Source organism: Bubalus bubalis, chromosome 16 (assembly GCF_019923935.1).
Source record: "Bubalus bubalis isolate 160015118507 breed Murrah chromosome 16, NDDB_SH_1, whole genome shotgun sequence".
In the NCBI taxonomy this organism is placed as follows: Eukaryota; Metazoa; Chordata; class Mammalia; order Artiodactyla; family Bovidae; genus Bubalus; species Bubalus bubalis.
Window position 1 is genome coordinate 51,887,871 of NC_059172.1, and position 21,023 is coordinate 51,908,893.

Sequence of the window (21,023 nt, forward strand, 5' to 3'; positions counted from 1 at the left end):
ATCATTCTATGCTACTGACTATAATTCAAAAAACAAGTTACACCTATTATTGTATATCATTATTAGGTCAAACTAGTTTGTATCTTTTTTTTTTTTTTTTTTAAGGAATTGGAGTAAAATGAAGGAAATGTATGTTGGAAAACGGTGCAGAAACAATTTTGAATACAATTAGCAATCAGCCTTTAGACATTTGAATCTGGAGAACGTGGAGGAAAAGATCCATGGCCATTTCACAGAATAATTCGAGAGTTTAAAGACTGGGTAAACCTGAACTGCTTTAAAGTTTCCTCCTGGGCATAATGAAAGAAAATTATGCTATGGAATCAGTGACAATCAACACACCCTGATATTGTTTGTAAATTAAGGTATAACTATTAAGAAAAATTAGCAATTAAGAAATCAATTAAGGAGCTTATAATAAACCTTTTCTCAGTTTTATTATTGGAGATATAACTAATTCTTTTTTGCCTCACTATTTGCCTCTTCTCTTTTGAAAATACATTTAAAAATAAAGGAAAAATATTGCCTTAGTCTAGGAGAAACTATTGACCATAAACAGCTTTCACAGAATTTATTTGTATTTTAAAATGAGTGACCAAGCAAAATTTAAAATGTCACATAAGTTTCATGGAAAAGTACATTCACAACTAGAACTGAGTAAAAAATGTTGAAAATTCTGTTTGAAGTCAGCTAAGTATTTGTTTTGATAATCAACTAAAAATACATGTCCACTCCTTTGTTTTATTTTCAGTTACGAAGGCAAGGATATGACATAATCTTTTAAGACCATAGACAGAGTTTCCTCAGTTAAGAAAAAATCACAAATGTTCACTTTCCCTTGTTCCTTCAGAAAATACTCACAGGTTAGAACAGGTCAGAGTACCCTAAATAATGCCAGTTTGAATTTGAATAGGTCGAAAAGCATCCCTGTATTTGTGCATATGTGTGTGTGCATATGTGTGTGTGCACACGCTTAGTGGCTGAGTCATGTCCGACTCCCCTTGGCCCCATGGACTATAACCCTCCAGGCTCCTCTGTCTATGGAATTTTCCAGGCAAGAACCCACTGGAGTGGGTTGCCATTTACTACTCCAGGGGATTTTCCTCACCCAGGGATCAAACTGGCGTCTCCTGCATTGGCAGGCAGATTCTTTACCACTAGCACCACCTAGAAAGCCCCAAGGGCATCCCTATTTAATATAACAACCTCTCCTTCATGTTTGAAAATGATCCCACATTGTTGGGTGATGAATTTCAAGCTGTTTCCCCAGTAAGGGTGGTGGATGCACTGATCCAGCCATTCTATTCTCCATGTCCACAAACATGTCCCCTAGGAGGTGGCTTGATGTGAGCTTTATGTGCATCCATGAAATAGGGCTAAGTTTACTGGCTCCAGTAGGTCTTGAATTCATCATCTGGGGTAGAATAAACCCTCAAAATGATCAGATGAGAAAGGGAGGGGACATAATATTATTCCAATTTTATAGACAGAGAGACTAAAGTTTATAATCAGATCACATTTGCACAGGTTGAAAGACAGTACAGTGATTATCAATGGGAGTTGGAAAGATAATAGAATCACCTGGATAATAATAATAAAAAAAATACCCATGTTGTACCCTGCCATCCTTGCGCTACCACCCTATATATATATATGTATACACACACACACACACACACACACACACACACACACACACACACACATATATATATATATGCTGCCAAGTCGCTTCAGTCCTGGGTGTTCATTGGAAGGACTGATGCTGAAGCTGAATCTCCAATACTTTGGCCACCTCATGCGAAGAGCTGACTCATTTGAAAAGACCCTGATGCTGGGAAAGATTGAGGGCAGGAGGAGAAGGGGACGACAGAGGATGAGACGGCTGGATGGCATCACCAACTTGATAGACATGGGTTTGGGTAAACTCTGGGACTTGGTGATGGACAGGGAGGCCTGGCGTGCTGCGATTCATGGGGTCGCACAGAGTCGGACACGACTGAGCAACTGAACTGAACTGAAGTCGCTTCAGTCGTGGCGGCCTCTGTGAGACCCCATAGACGGCAGACCACCAGGATCCTCCATCCCTGGGATTCTCCAGGCAAGAATACTGGAGTGGGATGCCATTTCCTTCTCCCATGCATGCATGCGAAGTTGCTTCAGTTGTGTCCGACTTTATGCGACCCTATGGACAGCAGCCCACCAGTCTCCTCTGTCCACAGGATTCTCTAGGCAAGAATACTGGAGTGGGTTGTCATTTCCTTCTCCACACACACATATATATATATATACATACACACACACACAGAATCTGAGCTGAGAATCACTTCTGTCGGTGGCTGTTACTGATAATGAGTATGTCATGTCACCGCCAATGAGAGGGATTTAATAGGATTGAAGACCAGTGCTTTTGTGGGAACAAAGGCAGCCAACACAGAGAATCAAACCCTCAGCTCTGTATTTTATCTAATGGAGTTTATAGTTTAAAAAAAAAAACCAAAAAACCTATGGTTCCTTGGATGGAAACATTTTGGGTCTAATAATTGAATTACAGCACTGTAAGCCATTAATGACTTCTATTTTGCTTTTAAGAATTTGTAGAATAATCCCCCCAATTCTTCAAAGGGGGCAAGGTACAGGGTGTTTGTTTTACTCAGCTGGGTGCTTACAATGACATTGCCACCCCAAAGGAAGTGATACCCAGCTGTTTCAAACAGAGGCAAATGCCAGTCGAGTGCCTGGAAGAGATTTTTAAGAAGTCGCTACGTACCTGTTCTAGGTGACCTTCCCCCCTTTTTTTATTGTGAAGTTGAAGATAAGAGTCCATTCTTGGAGTGGGTAATCCCAAAGTCAGCTTGTTCTTTTCCACAAAATATTGTTTGGACTTCCTTCGCCGAGGGCCGCGTGATCCTGGCAGGAATGCCTCGCTGCGTGAACTTGAACTCTTCAAGTACGGAGAGAGGTTGCTGGACTTTTCCTCAGGGTCGCTGTCACTCAGCACGGAAAATGGCTCAGTGCGGAGGGTGCTGAGCTCGTAGTTCGGGCTTACGAATTCACTCCCAAGTAAGGAGGCTGTGCTCCGTGGGCTCTTCTGTTCACCTTTCCCCCCTGAGAGGTCCATCGAAGGCTCCTTGGAAGGGTAGAGTGGGTTCAGAGTCAGATTTTCTGTAGAGCTGTCCACAGACTCCGGCAACGCTTCTACAGGCAACAACTTCCCCTCCTCTTTCTTACTCTTCCAGTTTGGATCGTATCGGAGGTGTGAGTATTTGTCTTCTGTGGGTTGTCGGCTGCCCAGAGCAGAAAAGAAATGTCAAGTCCTTCATCCAAACAGATTACTCATTCTCTTCAGCTGACCATCTTACTCGACATCAATCTCCATCTTTCTCTTACAATTTTCCTTTTTACTATGTAACATGTGAAAGACACATCTCAGGCTCAGACTAGGCCTACACACTACACATAAGGGCAAAAAGTCGTCATTATCTAAGTTCATTGAAATATAGAATAAAAAAGGGGGATGGTTCATTTCTAAATGCTGGAAAACCAATGTCTGTAACATTAAACCAGCGAAATCATCTTGGTGCGAGGAATGCTATTACTTAGACACACCATAAGTTGCATAAGTAATAAGCTGCTGCAGATAAAATGGATTTCACACTTAGCTGGTGATATACACATTTAGCTGTTTATCAAGGAAGGAAAATTCGACCGTTGCCTGGACAACGACTCAGTCTGCATCTTTGTGGGAGAAAAGCAGGATTTATGCCAACTGAACACCTACACAGGTTCATCCTCCTGAATCAGTGATTTTTATTCATCACTTCATTTTGTCTTTTTTTTCAAATATGCTACGGGAAGATCCCTCACATTTGTGATCAGACAATGCCTCTGAAAGCTCTCAGCTCATATTCTCTGGGTCAGGTCTGTGTACACAAAACTCAGTAGACAGGTCAGCATGTGTTTTAAGGTGTAGAAAAGCCCTATATGAATAAAAGGTTAAGCATAGGGTCCTGCCTGGTCCATATGAATGGGTCCATAATCAGTACATATGACCCCAAATCAAGTCCTCCCTTTTTCCCTATGACGATCTCAATTTGTAAAGCACCTCCTAGTCTTAATCAAAAAAGGAAAAAAAAAATGCTGGTAATATGGGCATATTTAATGGCCTCTTTGATCTTCAAAAGCTAAATGGGAGAGATTTTCCTTGAGTACAGTAGATGCAATCCTCTAATCAAAAAGAAAATGTAAATCATCTGGGCTTTTTATGCTATTTGATATTCCCGTTTACAGAGGACATAATTTTATGCTGGGTAAACAAACTAATGGGGCCCCTAATGCTAATTTAGTCTTCTTAATGAGAACCTAGATTTCTTTGATTTGATGTAAAGCAGAAACTAGAGCAGAAAGCCCAACTTCCATATCTTGCTAAATTGTCACTTTGAATTTTTAGTGTCCTTTTTTTTTTTTTTAACCATGACACAAGGCTTGCTGGACGGGATGTCAGTTCCCTGATCCAGGACTGAAGCTGGGCCACAATGGTGTAAGACCCGAGTCCTAACCCACTGGACTGCCGGGGGGTTCCCCTTGTCACTCTGAATCTGTACTTCACATGTTAAGATGGAAAACTTATTGGGATGGACTGCTCTTCCTTTTCCACTGAGGGAAGAAAAATGATATTCTCCTCCAGCAAAGCACCTGGATGGATGGTCCATGATGGTCAGGAAACTGACATCAAACCGTGTGACTCGTCACTCCTGAAACTCCGCAGGGCTACCTCTGGGGCTTTGAGGAGGTCTCTCTGCGCAATGTCCCCTGCTGTCCCAGGGGCAGGGGTTGGTCCAGCAGGGCATAATCTGGACTTGGGACTAGACAGACCTGGGCTCAAGTCCTGGGTCCGTCACTACCTGTCTGTGCCTCAGTTGGTAGACCATGTCATCTCTGAGCCGGTTTCTCTCATCCCTAAGTTAGGGATCAGTTATATTTGTTCTGTTTATTTCTCAAGATTGCATAAAATCCAGATGAGACAATGTAGCTAAATTCATGTGCTGTATTTGTGCTTAGTTCACTGTTCACCATGGCAACTGTATCTCCTCACCTAGGTCAGGTCCTGGGCAGCAGGTCTGGCCTTCCTTTACCTAACCTGTGCCCTGTGCTATGGACAGAAGAGGTAAAAAGTGATGCTTGAATCAATAACTGAGCATTAGATATTTATATATTTTTTAAAAACCCAACAGTAGTAAATTAGTATTTAAACATGCAGAAAAGCTGTTTTCTTTGGACCAAACAAGTGAATGACTTTAGGGCTTATTTTGTGCTGCATCAAGTATAAGGTTCAGCAATGGTTGTTTAGATGGGGAAGAAAAGATGAAAGTACATCTTCAAGTAAATAAAGATAGAAAGTATTTTTTAAATGAAGAAATGTGCCATTTTCCCCATATCTATGATATAGTCAAAGGAAAATGTGAGTTTAACTCTCCTCATTCATTCATTCACTTGATTTGACAGAATTTAACTTTCCTCATGCATTTGCTTGTTCAGTGATTCTATAGATGTTTACTGAGCGTGTACTGGGTTGGGGGAGGTGGTGCTAGTGGTCAAGAACACGCCTGTCAATGCAGGAGATGTTCGATCCCTGGGTCCGGAAGATCCTCTGGAATAGCAAATGGCAAGTCACTTTAGTATTCTTGCCTGGAAAATTCCATGGACAGAGGAGCCTGGTGGTCTACAGTCCATGGGTTTACAAAGAGTCAGACACGACTGCACATCCCCACACAAGTTAGGGGGAGATGATGGTGAGCTCAGCTGGGGATACAGACCAGGAAATGAGCGATTTACAACTGGAGTCATGAGTGCACCGAGCAGGGCCAATCAGGACTCGGGAGGGACAGGGCCAATCAGGACTCAGGAGGGACATCCAGTCCCATCTTGGGAGAAAGGGGAGCTTTCTGAAGGCATTGATGGCTTAGCTGATACCAAAGGCTAAGAAGGGCAGAGAGTCTAAGCCAGGCTGAGGAAACAACTTGTAAAAAGGAACAGAGGGGTGAGAGAACATGGGGCTTTCAAAGGACAAATTTTGCATGGATAAAGTGGAGGGTAGGAGTGGGGATGGTTGAGGAGTGAAGGTCAGGGTTAAGCCGAGGTGTGATTTTGCAGGGCTTTGTAAATTCCATGAAGGGTATGGCTTAACTCCATTAACTTGAAAGCTTGGATTTAATTTAGCAAAATCACTCAATTAGAGAACAAGGTAAGACAGATATATTTGGATAGGCACAGTGATGCGGTGTTCAAAGGGCTTATCTACGGTTATCTACGGCTTATATATGGTTTTTAGGGGAGAGTTTTAGAACAGGTAGCCTTCTTCTTTGCACTGTTTAAAGCAGGGCTTGGCAACCTTAAAAGTGATACATCTGGGCCTCTCTGGTGGCTCAGTGGTAATCAGCCTGCCAATGCAGGAGATATGGGTTCAGTCTCTAGTCCAGGAAGATCCCACATGCTGTGGAGCAACTCAGCCCATGCACCACAACTGTTGAGCCTGTGCTCTAGAGCCCGGACGCAGCAACTCCTGAGCCCATGGGCTGCAACCACTGAGGCACATGAGCCTAGAGCGTGTGCTCCACAGCCAGAGGAGGCACTGCAAATAGAAGCACAAGCACCGCAACTGAGCGTAGCCCCTGCTATCCACAACTAGAGAAAAGCCCGCACAGCAATGACCACGCAAAAATAAATTAAAAGACAGATTCTTTTAAAGTGACACATCTTACTGGGGCCCACCGCCCCACTGCTTTCCTAGGGTGGGTTGTAGAGTGCTGGCTTTCGGAAGATAGAACATATTATGGTGTGCTGATCTAATGCTAATGCTAAGTCACTTCAGTCGTGTCCGACTCTGTGCGACCCCATAGATGGCAGCCTACCAGGCTCCCCCGTCCCTGGGATTCTCCAGGCAAGAACACTGGAGTGGGTTGCCATTTCCTTCTCCAATGCATGAAAGTGAAAAGTGAAAACTGAAAGTGAAGTTGCTCAGTCGTGTCCGACTCTGAGCGACCCCATGGACTACAGCCTACCAGGCTGCTCTGTCCATGGGATTTGCCAGGCAAGAGTACTGGAGTGGGGTGCCATTGCCTTCTCCAGGTGTGCTGATCTAGGGAATGCTTATAATGAATCTCCATTTTTAACCTCATAGTAACCCTATGGGGAGATGTCACCATTATGCCCATTTAATAGATGAAGAAACTGAGGTTTGGAGAGTGAGGATCGATTGCTAAGTCACTTCAGTCGTGTCTGACTCTGTGCGACCCCATAGACAGCAGCCCACCAGGCTGCCCTGTTCCTGGGATTCTCCAGGCAAGAACACTAGAGTGGGTTGCCATTTCCTTCTCCAATGCATGAAAGTGAAAAGTGACAGTGAAGTTGCTCAGTCGTGTCCGACTCCCAGCGACCCTATAGACAGCAGCCCACCAGGCTCCTCCGTCCATGGGATTTTCCAGGCAAGAGTACTGGAGTGGGGTGCCATTGCCTTCTCCGATCAGATTGCCTGCACTGAATTCCTCGTACTACCAGTTACCGTGGGAGTGTGGGCAAGTTATTGTACTTCTCTGTGCTTCAGTTTCCTCATCAATAAAATGAGGATGCGAATAGTACCTACCTAAAAAAAGATAATGGTACCTACTTCATAGTCATTGAGAGTATTAAGCACATTTGTATACATATATATGCTGAGAACTATGTTCTTTTTTAAAATATAATTTTCTTATTTTCTGTGTTTGCTTTCTAAAAAATATTTATTTGGTTGTGTTGGGTCATAGTTGCGGCACATGGGATCTTCACTGTGGCATGCGGGCTTCTCTCTAGTTGTGGCTTGAGGGCTTAGTTGCCCTGCAGCTTGTGGGGTCTTAGTTCCTTGACTAGGGATCAAACCTGCATCCCTGCATTGCAAGGCCGATTCTTAATCACTGGACCACTGGGGCAGTCCCTGGAACTATGTTCTTGGCACAGAGTAAGGAGGGTCCCAGGAAGGGTCTGCTATGAAAGCGCGTGCCAACAAGCTCCGTCACTGGTGTCTGTTGCTGCGTGTTGCGTTCTGTCACATGACACAGCACTGATGTGTCCTGTGCTTCCTGCTGATTGGATCTCAAGGGATTCTTTTCTCCCTAAGGCCTAAGTTATTTCCAGGACACAGTGTTGTCTTGTGATGCACTAAGTGGCACCTTAGTGGCCTGAAAGAGTGAATACACTATCTTAAAAAAAAAATTTTTTTTCCCAAGAACTAGGCATCATGGAGAATCTGTTTCAACTGTGATTTAGGAAAATGGGATTAAGAAATGTCTGTGTTTCCACACGATGAGAAATTTTAGGCACTGCTGAGAGATGATGAGGAAGATAAAACCGGGAGAATTAAATTATTTTAGACTTTCAGAAGGAGATATAATTTTTAGCCTCAACAAATTGCCATCAGACACTGCCCACAGAAGCAGCATCACACACCCTGGAAAAGACAGGTGTTTTGAGTGAAACCTGGAAAATTCAGAAGGTTTTGAAACAAATCAGACACACTGAGTTGCTCTGGCTGTGAAAGATATTTTTGAACCAATCGTTTGAAGAGACACTCTAGTAATGTGTATTTACAAGATTAGAATCAGAAAATGTGGCTCTTCTAAGAGCTTTAATTACACTGTACCCCATACACCTACAATGACTATCTTAAAACATGCCCCTTTCTCTTCCTTTTGATGGAAACCATATGTAGGGACAAATGGGAGGTTATGTTTTGCAAACTCAGGAGCGTGAAAAGCTGTAATACTTCACGGAAACAAATCTAATGCTTGAAACAGAACATGATACTAAAGAACCCCATTGTTCCGAGCTTGTGTGCTGAGATGCTCCTTTGTGTTGTGTGGTCCAGGTCAACACACTGGGAACAAAATGAGTGTGAAGTGCTCCTTCATCAGTAATCATGTGCACACAAAACACACACCTTGTTTTCTCCCCAGTGGATAGGGAGGTTAGACAATGAGTACACAATGCTTTTGCTGCCATTCAGACAACAGATGCCAGGTCTGCCCTTCAGATGCCCAGGTTAGAGACGGATGCAGAGAGGAAGGGGAGGGTGGTCTCCTAGGCATATGCCATCCTATTTGCTGTCTCTAATGGACCACATTTGAGCACTGACTGGAACAACTTCAGTCCAAATAAAATCAAATCTCCATTTGACAAAGAGCTTTGTGTTCAGTTTAGTATTCAATCAAAAAATTACTAAAATTAGAGCATGTTTCTAGTACAATTAACATCCTTTGCACTCATAATAAAATATTCAATAACTGGCCATTTTGCCTGTCAAGGAGGTGAATAAAAGCATTGCTATTAATCATTTAGCAGTTATTTCTTTGCCACTTTATTTTAAGTAGGCAGTTAAATTGAAACTGCACATGTTATTATTGATTTAGGTTTAATTTAATCCTTTTAAACAGAACAATTATTCCCAATTTATATGCCATTAAATCTTTTATGGATATGAACAGCAAATTCAATTTCTGTTTAAGTGTACAGTTTTTAATGCTTCTTTAAGGAGCAATAAAACTGACAATTGCTTCCAAGGATTTCTGAATTCTGTGCTCACCTTAATCTTTTTATCAACAGCTTTTAAGTAAATAAAATGAAATAAATCCAAAGGATCAAAAAAATCACTTTTGCAAGTACAAAACAAAAAGGTTCCACAAGTATATCGAAATCCTTTGGGAAGGCTATTTACAACCCAGAAAATTTCATCTAATGCAGGAATTTATTCTGCTAAAAAAAATTAAACATTTTAATAGGAGAAAAGCAGTTTAATGAACCAAAGGCCAAAGACTATCCACAAGTGAAGGGCTCGGATTGTTATGTTATCTGGTGAATTTTGTTGACTGCAGTCATATAGTTTGGATAATTCCAACCAAAATCTCCCTTTTTTGACAACAGCTTTTGGCTGCAGAATAACCAAGTATTTGCACCAGGTTCTTATTAGTACCAGTGTTGATTCATGGACAATCTCTGAGTTAAAATAAATTATCTTAAGAGGGCATGCTAGTAATTGCAACGTGAAATTCCAGTACCTCGTTTCCATTAAGATTATCTTATGTGAAACAAAGGCTGCATCCTCACAAGGGAAATGCTGATGACACAGAACATATTCAGAAACAGAATTCCTTCCCCTCCTTCAGTGAGAGCGTACAGTGCTCTTGCAGACATTTTCTGTGGAAAGCTCGGGAGTTCTTTTCATTCTCCAGAAACAGTGGCTAAAAGGCAGAGACCCAGACTGACAGCACTTCCAGGTGCTAGTTTCTTGGACTTTTTTCTTTTAAGATTTTTTTTTTTTTTTTTTTTTGATGTGGACCATCTTTAAGAAAATCCACTCCAGTATTCTTGCCTGGAAAATTCCATGGACAGAGGAGCCTGGTGGGCTACAGTCCATGGGATTGCAGAGAGTCATACAATTGAGCACACACATACCATTTTAAAAGTCTAGATTGAATTTGTTACAATATTGTTTCTGTTTCATATATATATATATATTTTTTTTTTTTTTTTTTTTGCCAAGAGGCATGTAGGATCTTAGCTCCCTGACCAGAGATGGAACCCGCATACCTTGCATTGGAAGGCAAGATATTAACCACTGGACCACCAGGGAGGTCCTCTCTTGTATTTTAACTGCCAGATACCAAGGCATTGGAATTGCAAGGTAGCTATGATGTCACGGGAAGAGCACTGGAGAGGTCTTGACACCTGAGCCCTAATCCAGATTTTGCCACTGAGCAGTTACGTGAACTTGCATAAGTTTCTTATCCACTCTAGGCCTCAGGTTCCACCTTTTATTAATACAGTAAGGGATAGGCTGATCTTTAAAAGACCAAACAGCTCTAAGAATCCACCATTTTAAAAACTGAATTGGGCCTATCATGGGAAACTCACCAATGTATATAGGGGTTGGGGAAAATTTTTAAATTCAATCCATTAAAAAATTAGTAACCAAAGATTTCCACATTACCAAATTTGTCAGGGAGTAGAAACAGATGAATACAGTGAAGGTTGTCAATTAAACTTATCTGCTCAGTTACTTGGTTACAGTCTTCCTCTTGATAGACTGGCAGGACTGTAGGTGATATAAATTCAATAACACATTGTGAGGTTTCGAACTCACTGTTTATTTACTTATTTTAACACAGTAATGCATCCCCATTTGGAAATAAGCTGGAAAGGAACTCATGGTCCTCTCTGAGGGCAATAAAACCCCAGGAGTCACGGTAGCATTAGCATTTCTGGCGGGGACTGTGCCTCTAATAGACACAATTCATGCCCACGCATACACTTCACTTCCTCCTCTGACTGCTCGTCTGTCATCATGGCACAGTGCCTGCTCTGAGAAGCGCATCAGGGTTTGACAGCTGCATTGTTTGTGAGCAAGTGAACATAAGACAGCAGTGACCAATACCTATGACAGCAGGTCACTTCTTTTATATGATGATACCCATGTGATCAGAAATAAATAACCAACATGCTAGTAGCTATCACCAAACACTGTGTGAACCCCATAGGATTGGGTATATGTGCATGCATGCTCAGTCATGTCTGACTCTTTGCGACACTATGGACTGTAGCCTGTCTGGCTCCTCTGTGGATGGGATTTCCCAGGCAAGAATACTGGAGTGGGTTGCCTATTCCTTCTCTGGGAGGATCTTCCCCACTCAGGGATCAAACCTGTGTCTCTTGCATCTCCTGCACTGGCAGGCAGATTCTTTACCACTGAGTCACCTGGGAAGCCCTTGGGTATAGAATAGAATGCATTTGAAGAGGTTGGCCAACCAATGACCTTAAATGGAAAATCTCATCAAGACAACATAAATTGACATGGATGAATGTTGCTAGAAACCAACAGGAATGAAAGTTGATGCCTGGAAGCTCTCAGAATGTTCTTGATAAAACTAGAATATTACACCTAGCCTCAAGTTTCTTTACGCTCCCAATCAGAGGGGGGAAAATAAATCTCCATTACACTTATGAGAGGAAGTAATCTCTCATCAGCTCAAATATATCTTATGTGTGAAATTGGAGGGGGAAGTTAAAATTCTGAGTTTGGGTTTTTACTAAGTCTCTCTACCTACTTTTGGTTTGGCTTATCCCATACTAATATTTAAGTCCTAAAAATCACCATTCAGTACTTCACTTGATTCTTGTATTGTTAATTGGAGACAACATACAGTCATCCCTGGTATATGTGAGGACATGCCGAGAATACCAAATTCTGTGGATGCTCAAGTGGCAGGACCCACCCTCTGTATCCACGGTACCACATCCAGTAATTCAACCAGCTGTGGGCTTTGTACTACTGTCGTACTATTTATTAACAAAAAATCCTCATGTGAGTGAACCCATTCAGTTCACATTCATTTTGTTCAAGGATCAACTGTATATACACACACACACACACACACTACATATTTATATATAAATACTACATATTTCATATATATATGTGAAAGCTTTTGAGAGGAAAAATTATATACTACCGCAAAAATGCAGATGATTATTCCTGAGTCCTTTTCTTACTTTCAGTCAATTCTGAATATTCAAGTTAACTAAGAATACTTTCCCGCACCTGTCTTCCACCAAGTACTTTCTGGCACAAGGTGGTCTTTTAGACAGAATGGGGGATATTTGGTGAGGGCTCTGTTTCCCAGGTGATGAGAGAGCCTTCACTGAAGGAAAACATTCTGTTTTCCAGGAGAGTTGCTGGGGAATATAGGCTACTGTGATTCTGTTCATATGGACCCTCAATGGATGTGAATCTGAGCAAGCTCTGGGAGGTGGTGAAGGACAGGGAAGCCTGGTGTGCTGCAGTCCATGGGGTCACAAAGAGTTGGACATGACTGAGTGACTGAACAACAAATGATCCTCCTGCCCAAAAGTAAAATACCATTAATATTTATTGTGTTCTGAGGACACAGGATCCGTTATAGATTTGTATTACTTAACTAAAATTTATCATTTTACATGTATATTTAATCTGGCCTCAGTTCGGTCCATATTGAAGCTGTTACAGCTTTAATTTCTGATAGAGAGCAAAACTGAGTTCTTGACTAGATCAGTCCTTGATCACCTATCCAGATACATACAATTGGAGACCCAGACTTTGGAGTTGGAAGACAGTTCATTTAGCTCAATTTCTGGCTTGGCCACTTAGTAGCTACATACACCTAACAAAACTTTCAGGGCCTTGGTTCCCCATTTGCAAAATTTGTCTAAGAGCCTCTTGTTGTGATAAATGAGATAGTATATATCAAGCAAACAGTCCTCCAAATAGTAGCTAATTATATTGAGGTATTTTTGTAAAGAAAACCTTATCAAACGCATATACCAGTTACTGTATTGCTTCTTTCTGATTTTTTTTTTTTTAACATATGAGGTTTCAGAGGGCCGCAGGGCTGAAGAGGTTATTTCTAATGCTCTAGGAATTACATTGATCTCCTTTTCCCTGAGTGCCGAGTGTCATAAGGCTAGTTCTGGAGTGGGGTTTAAGGATTATCACGTGAAGATCCTCTTTCCACTCTTGATTCATTCACTGCAGTCAATGCTGCTCCAATTTCTATTAAGTAAAAGGTTTTTCTAATCCATATACATTGAGCTGAGGCTTGCTTTGCTGAGGTACAAGGGAGTAATTGCTTTGAGGAGGTTCTAGTAACATCAAAACACAAGAGTAGAGCTCAAGTGACTTGGCAGGCAGCTTTTAAAATGGTTGCCCATAAAAGCAAGAAGAAAGAGATTTTTCTTGGTTTTAAGGCAAGGCTTTGACTAATTATTTTGAACTACAGTTCCCAGAATGCCATCTACCTGCCAGAAATGAAAGCACTCTTGAATTTCATATTGAGAGCCTGTGATCAATTTGTCTGTTTCTCGTCTCATAAACTACTCAGATCCAAGCAACGATACACCTAGGAAAAGTTTCCAAGATCAACAGAGAAAGGGGCCAGTAAGGAAATGCTCAACTGGATGATATTTTTTTAAGGCTTTTAAAAAAATTTTTATTTGGCTATGCTGGGGCCTTAGTTGCAGGATCTCTCAGTTGTGGCATGTTGGATCTAGTTCCCTGATCAGGGATTGAACCTGGGCCCCCTGCATTGGAGTGCAAAATCTTAGCCACTGGACTAACAGGGAAGTCCCTGGATGATATTTTTGAGGCACTACTTGACCAAATGCTTTGGTTGTGTTCTCCTTTGTAGTGGAGAACTGGTTCTCCAGTCAATGTATGAAGCACTGCACAGCCAAACAACTACTAGGGCCATAACCCACTCTAATCCTGGGGATTATAGTCTTTATTTAATGTTTCCAAGACAAATCAGTCTAAGGAAAATACCATCATTTTAGGATCTGTGAATCAAGACCAAGGCCCTAACCATGCTTTTGACTTTATATTATTCTTCATTTAAAAATACATTGATGTTTTTGGGGCTCCCTTGGAGTATAAAAGTGTCACATTCTTCCGGCTACCATGGATTTGTGAAATTGTTACTTTTCTTCTTACTCTTTAGTGGTGACTGTCTTTTCCTCCAGTGCTCTGAAAAAAATAGAGAACCAATGGCTCTTCTAAGGGGATCCTGTGTAGTGAAATCGATCACTGGATTGAAAATTGAGAGCTGGGTGCCCATTTCATCTCTTCCACTAAATTACTTTGTGACATAGGAGATCAAGCTCTGAGCCTTTACAGTGGAAATACTGACTCCAAGACTCTAGACTACCAGAGAACTAACCCTCAGTCAGTTAAGTCACTCAGTCGTGTCTGACTCTTTGCGAAACCATGAATCACAGCACACCAGGCCTCCCTGTCCATCACCAACTCCCGGAGTTCACCCAGACTCACATCCATCGAGTCAGTGATACCATCCAACCATTTCATCCTCTGATGTCCCCTTCTCCTCCTGCCCCCAATCCCTCCCAGCATCAGAGTCTTTTCCAATGAGGTGGCCAAAGTACTGGAGTTTCAGCTTCAGCATCATTCTTTCCAAAGAAATCCCAGGGCTGATCTCCTTCAGAATGGACTGGCTGGATCTCCTCACAGTCCAAGGGACTCTCAAGAGTCTTCTCCAACACCACAGTTCAAAAGCATCAATTCTTCGGCACTCAGCTTTCTTCACAGTCCAACTCTCACATCCAGACATGACCACTGGAAAAAACATAGCCTTGACTAGACAGACCTTTGCTGGCAAAGTAATATCTCTCCTTTTCAATATGCTATCTAGGTTGGTCATAACTTTCCTTCCAAGGAGTAAGCGCCCTTTAATTTCAAGGCTGCAGTCACCATCTGCAGTGATTTTGGAGCCCAAAAAAATAAAGTCTGACACTGTTTCCACTGTTTCCCCATCTATTTCCCATGAAGTGATGGGACCAGATGCCATGATCTTCGTTTTCTGAATGTTGAGCTTTAAGCCAACTTTTTCACTCTCCTCTTTCACTTTCATCAAGAGGCTTTTTAGTTCCTCTTCACTTTCTGCCATAAGGGTGGTGTCATCTGCATATCTGAGGTCATTGATATTTCTCCCGGCAATCTTGATTCCAGCTTGTGCTTCTTCCAGCCCAGCGTTTCTCATGATGTACTCTGCATATAAGTTAAATAAGCAGGGTGACAGTATATAGCCTTGACGTACTCCTTTTCCTATTTGAAACCAGTCTTTTGTTCCATGTCCAGTTCTAACTGTTGCTTCCTGACCTGCATATAGGTTTCTCAAGAGGCAGGTCAGGTGGTCTGGTATTCCCATCTCTTTCAGAATTTTACACAGTTTATTGTGATCCACACAGTCAAAGGCTTTGGCATAGTAAATAAAGCAGAAATAGGTGTTTTTCTGGACTCTCTTGCTTTTTCCATGATCCAGCCGATGTTGGCAATTTGATCTCTGGTTCCTCTGCCTTTTCTAAAACCAGCTTGAACATCTGGAAGTTCACGGTTCATGTATTGCTGAAGCCTGGCTTGGAGAATTTTGAGCATTACTTTATTAGTGTGTGAGATGAGTGCAATTGTGCAGTAGTTTGAGCATTCTTTGGCATTGCCTTTCTTTGGGATTGGAGTGAAAACTTACCTTTTCTAGTCCTGTGGCCACTGCTGAGTTTTTCAAATTTGCTGGCATATTGAGTGCAGCACTTTCACAGCATCATCTTTCAGGATTTGAAATAGCTCACTGGGAATTCTATCACCTCCACTAGCTTTGTTCATAGTGATGCTTTCTAAGGCCCACTTGACTTCACATTCCAGGATGTCTGGCTCTAGGTCAGTGATCACACCATCGTGATTATCTTGGTCATGAAGATCTTTTTGTACAGTTCTTCTGTGTATTCCTGCACCTCTTCTTAATATCTTCTGCTTCTGTTAAGTCCATACCATTTCTGTCCTTTACAGAGCCTATCTTTGCATGAAATGTTCCCTTGGTATCTCTAATTTTCTTGAAGAGGTCTCTAGTCTTTCCCATTCTATTGTTTTCCTCTGTTTCTTTGCATTGATCGCTGAGGAAGGCTTTCTTATTTCTCCTTACTATTCTTTGGAACCCTGCATTCAGATGCTTATATCTTTCCTTTTCTCCTTTGCTTTTTGCTTCTCTTCTTTTCACAGCTATTTGTAAGGCCTCCTCAGACAGCCATTTTGCTCTTTTGCATTTCTTTTCCATGGGGATGGTCTTTATCCCTGTCTCCTGTACAATGTCATGAACCTCCGTCCATAGTTCATCAGGCACTCTATCTATCAGATCTAGTCCCTTAAATCTATTTCTCACTTCCACTGTATAATCATAAGGGATTTGATTTAGGTCATACCTGAATGGTCTATTGGTTTTCCCTACTTTCTTCAATTTCAGTCTGAATTTGGCAATAAGGAGTTCATGGTCTGAGCCACAGTCAGCTCCTGGTCTTGTTTTTGCTGACTGTATAGAGCTTCTCCATCTTTGGCTGCAAAGAACATAATCAATCTGATTTCGGTGTTGACCATCTGGTGATGTCCATGTATAGAGTCTTCTCTTGTGTTGTTGGAAGAGGGTGTTTGCTATGACCAGTGCATTTTCCTGGCAAAACGCTATTAGTCTTTGCCCTGCTTCATTCTGTATTCCAAGGCCAAATTTTTCTGTTACTCCAGGTATTTCTTGACTTCCTACTTTTGCATTCCAGTCCCCTATAATGAAAAGGACATCTTTTTTGGGTGTTAGTTCTAAAAGGTCTTGTAGGTCTTCATAGAACCGTTCAACTTCAGCTCCTTCAGCCTTACTGGTTGGGGCATAGACTTGGATTACTGTGATATTGAATGGTTTGCCTTGGAAACGAACAGAGATCATTCTGTTGTTTTTGAGATTGCATCCAAGTACTTCATTTCGGACTCTTTTGTTGACCATGATGGCTACTCCATTTCTCCCAAGGGATTCCTGCCCGCAGTAGTAGATATAGTGGTCATCTGAGTTAAATTCACCCATTCCAGTCCATTTTAGGTCACTGATTCCTAGAATGTCGACATTCACTCTTGCCATTTCTTGTTTGACCACTTCCAATTTGCCTTGATTCATGGACCTGACATTCCATGTTCCTATGCAATGAGAACTCACACAAAGGAAACCACTTGAATACAAGACCCAGCATCACCCAACCACCAGTAGTACCCTGTGCAGGGCACCTCATCTAAACAACAAACAAAACAAAAATACCTACTCAGTCATCAGCAGACAGGATTACCACCTCACTCAGCCTTGCCCACCAGAGGAAAAACAAACAAACAAACAAAAACTCAGCACAAATCTCACCCTATATGAAGCTTGCACAAACCACTGGAGCAACCTTAGGAGGGCAGAAATCAAAAGGAAGAAAGAATTCAACCTTGAACCCTGGCAAAAGGAGACCTCAAACACAATAAGTTAAAAAAAAAATAACGAAAAGGCAGAGAAATACTACACAAATGAAGAAACAAACTGGAAATACAGAAGTCCAAATAAATGAAGAGGGAATAGGCAAACTACCTGAAAAAGAATTCAGAATAATAGTAAAGATGGTCAAAAACCTTGAAAACAAAATGGAGAAAATGCAAGAATCAATTAACAAGGACCTAGAAGAATTAAAGAATAAACATACAGAGACAAACAACACAATGACTGAAATCAAAAATACTCTGGAAGGAATCACTAGCAGAATATCTGAAGCAGAAGAATGAATCAGTGAGCTGGAAGATAAAATGGTAGAAATAACTTCTGAAGAGCAGAATAAAGTAAAAAGAATGAAAAGAACTGAGGACAGTCTCAGAGACCTCTAGGACAATATCAAATGCACCAGCATTCAAATTATAGGGGTCCCAGGAAAAAAAGATTTTGAGAAAGTTTTTGAAGAGATTATAGTTGAAAATTTCCCCAACATGGAAAAGGAAATAGTCAATCAAGTCTAAGAGGCACAAAGAGTCCCATACAGGATAAACCCAAGGAGAAACACCAAGACACATACTAATTAAACTAATAAAGACTAAACACAAAGAAAGAATATTAAAAACAGCAAGGGAAAACCCCATACACTTAACAGCTGATCTTTCAGCTCTTCAGGCCATAAGGGAATGGCAGGATACTTAAAGTACTGAAAGGGAAAAATCTACAATCAAGATTACTGTACCCAGCAAGGATCTCATTCAAAATTGATGGAGAAATAAAAAGGTTTTCAGACAAGCAAAAGTTAAGAGAATTCAGTACCACCAAACCAGCTTTACAACAATGTTAAAAGGACTTATATAAGTTAAGAAATACAAGAGAAGAAAAAAGATCTACAAAATCAACCCCAAACAATTAAGAAAATGGCAATAGGAACATATATATCAATAATTACTTTAAATGTAAATGGATTAAATGCTCCAACCAAAGGACACATACTGGCTGAATGGATAGAAAAATAAGACCCATATATATGCTGTCTACAAGAAACCCACCTCAGACCTAAAGACACGTATAGGCTGAAAGTGAGAAGATGGAAAAATATATTCCATGAAAATGGTGAGGAAAAGAAAGCTGGAGTAGCAATCCTCATATCAGACAAAATAGACCTTAAAGAATATTACAATAGATAAGGAAGGACACTACATAATGATCAAGGGATCAATCCAAGAGGAAGATGTAACAATTGTAAATATCTATGCACCCAACATAGGAGCACCTCAATACATAAGATAAACACTAACAGACATAAAAGGAGAAATTGACAGTAACACAATAATAGTTGGAGACTTTAACACCCCACTCACACCAATGGACAGATCATCAAACAGAAAATTAATAAGGAAACACAAGTCTTAAACGATACATTAGATGAGAAGGATATCTTCAGGACATTCCATCCAAATGCAGAAGAATACATCTTCTTCTCAAGTGTACATGGAACATTCTCCATGATAGACCACATCTTGGGTCACAAATCAGACCTCAGTAAATTTAAGAAAATTGAAATCATATCAAGGATCTTCTCCAACCACAATGGTATGAGACTATATATCAATTACAAGAAAAAAACTGTAAGAAACACAAAGACATGGAGATTAAACAACATGTTCCCAAATAATCAACAGGTTACTGAAGAAATCAAAAGGGAAATCAGAAAATTTCTAGAAACAAATGACAATGAAAACACGACAACTCAAAACCAACGGGATGCAGCAAAAGCAGTTCTAAGAGGGAAGTTTATAGCAATACAATCCTACCTCAAGAAACAAGAAAAACATTGAATAGACAACCTAACTTTACACCCAAAACAACTGAAAAAAGAAGGACAAAAACCCCCCAAAATTAGTAGAAGGAAAGAACTCATAAAGATCTGAGCAGAAATAGATGAAAAAGAAATGAAAGAAACAATAGTAAAGATTGATAAAACTAAAAGCTGGTTCTTTGAGAAGATAAACAAAATTGACAAGCCTTTATTTAGCCAGAGTCATCAATAAAAAAAAGAGAAAAGAATCAAATCAACAAGATTAGAAATGAAAAAGGAGAGGTTACAATAGACAATTAAGAAATACAAAGGATTATAAGAGACTATTATGAACAACTCTATGGCAATAAAATGGATAACCTGGAAGAAATGAACGGATTCTTAGAAAAGTTCAATCTTCCAAGACTAAACCAGGAAGAAATAGAAATTATGAACAACCCAGTTATAAGGGCTGAAATTGAAGCTGTGATCAAAAATCTCCCAAAAAACAAAAGCCCAGGACCAGATGGCTTCACAGGAGACTTCTATCAAACATTTAGAGAAGAGCTAATGCCTGTCCTTCTAGAACTCTTTCAAAAAATTGCAGAGGAAGGAATACTTCGAAACTCATTCTACGAGGCCACCATCACCCTGATAACAAAAGCAGACAAAGACAACATAAAAAAAGAAAAATCTGTATGCAGGTCAGGAAGCAACAGTTAGAACTGGACATGGGACAAAAGACTGGTTTCAAATAGGAAAAGGAGTATGTCAAGGCTGTGTATTGTCACCCTGCTTATTTAACTTATATGCAGAGTACATCATGAGAAACGCTGGGCTGGAAGAAGCACAAGCTGGAATCAAGATTGCCGGGAGAAATATCAATAACCTCAGAAATGCAGATGACACCATCCTTATGGCAGAAAGTAAAGAGGAACTAAAAAGCCTCTTGATGAAAGTGAAAGAGGAGAGTGAAAAAGTTGGCTTAAAGCTCAACATTCAGAAAACGAAGATCATGGCATCTGGTCCCATCACTTCATGGGAAATAGATGGGGAAACAGTGGAAACAGTGTCAGACTTTATTTTTCTGGGCTCCAAAATCACTGCAGATGGTGACTGCAGCCCTGAAGGGGCTTACTTACTTAAAGGGTGCTTACTCCTTGGAAGGAAAGTTATGACCAACCTAGATAGCATATTCAAAAGCAGAGACATTACTTTGCCAGCAAAGGTCCGTTTACTCAAGGCTATGGTTTTTCCAGTGGTCATGTCTGGATGTGAGAGTTGGACTGTGAAGAAAGCTGAGCACCGAAGAATTGATG

The 21,023-nt window shown here is 40.9% G+C and overlaps 1 protein-coding gene across 1 annotated transcript in view; it reads right to left on the minus strand.

Moving 5' to 3' along the window:
- The window catches only part of JHY (junctional cadherin complex regulator), an 82,350-nt gene that overhangs the window by 51,156 nt on the left and 10,171 nt on the right, over window positions 1–21,023 (minus strand). The window contains exon 3 of the mRNA XM_006072530.4: window positions 2,771–3,287. Coding sequence (XP_006072592.2) covers window positions 2,771–3,287 — 517 coding nt within the window. The remainder of the gene's footprint in view (window positions 1–2,770; window positions 3,288–21,023) is intronic.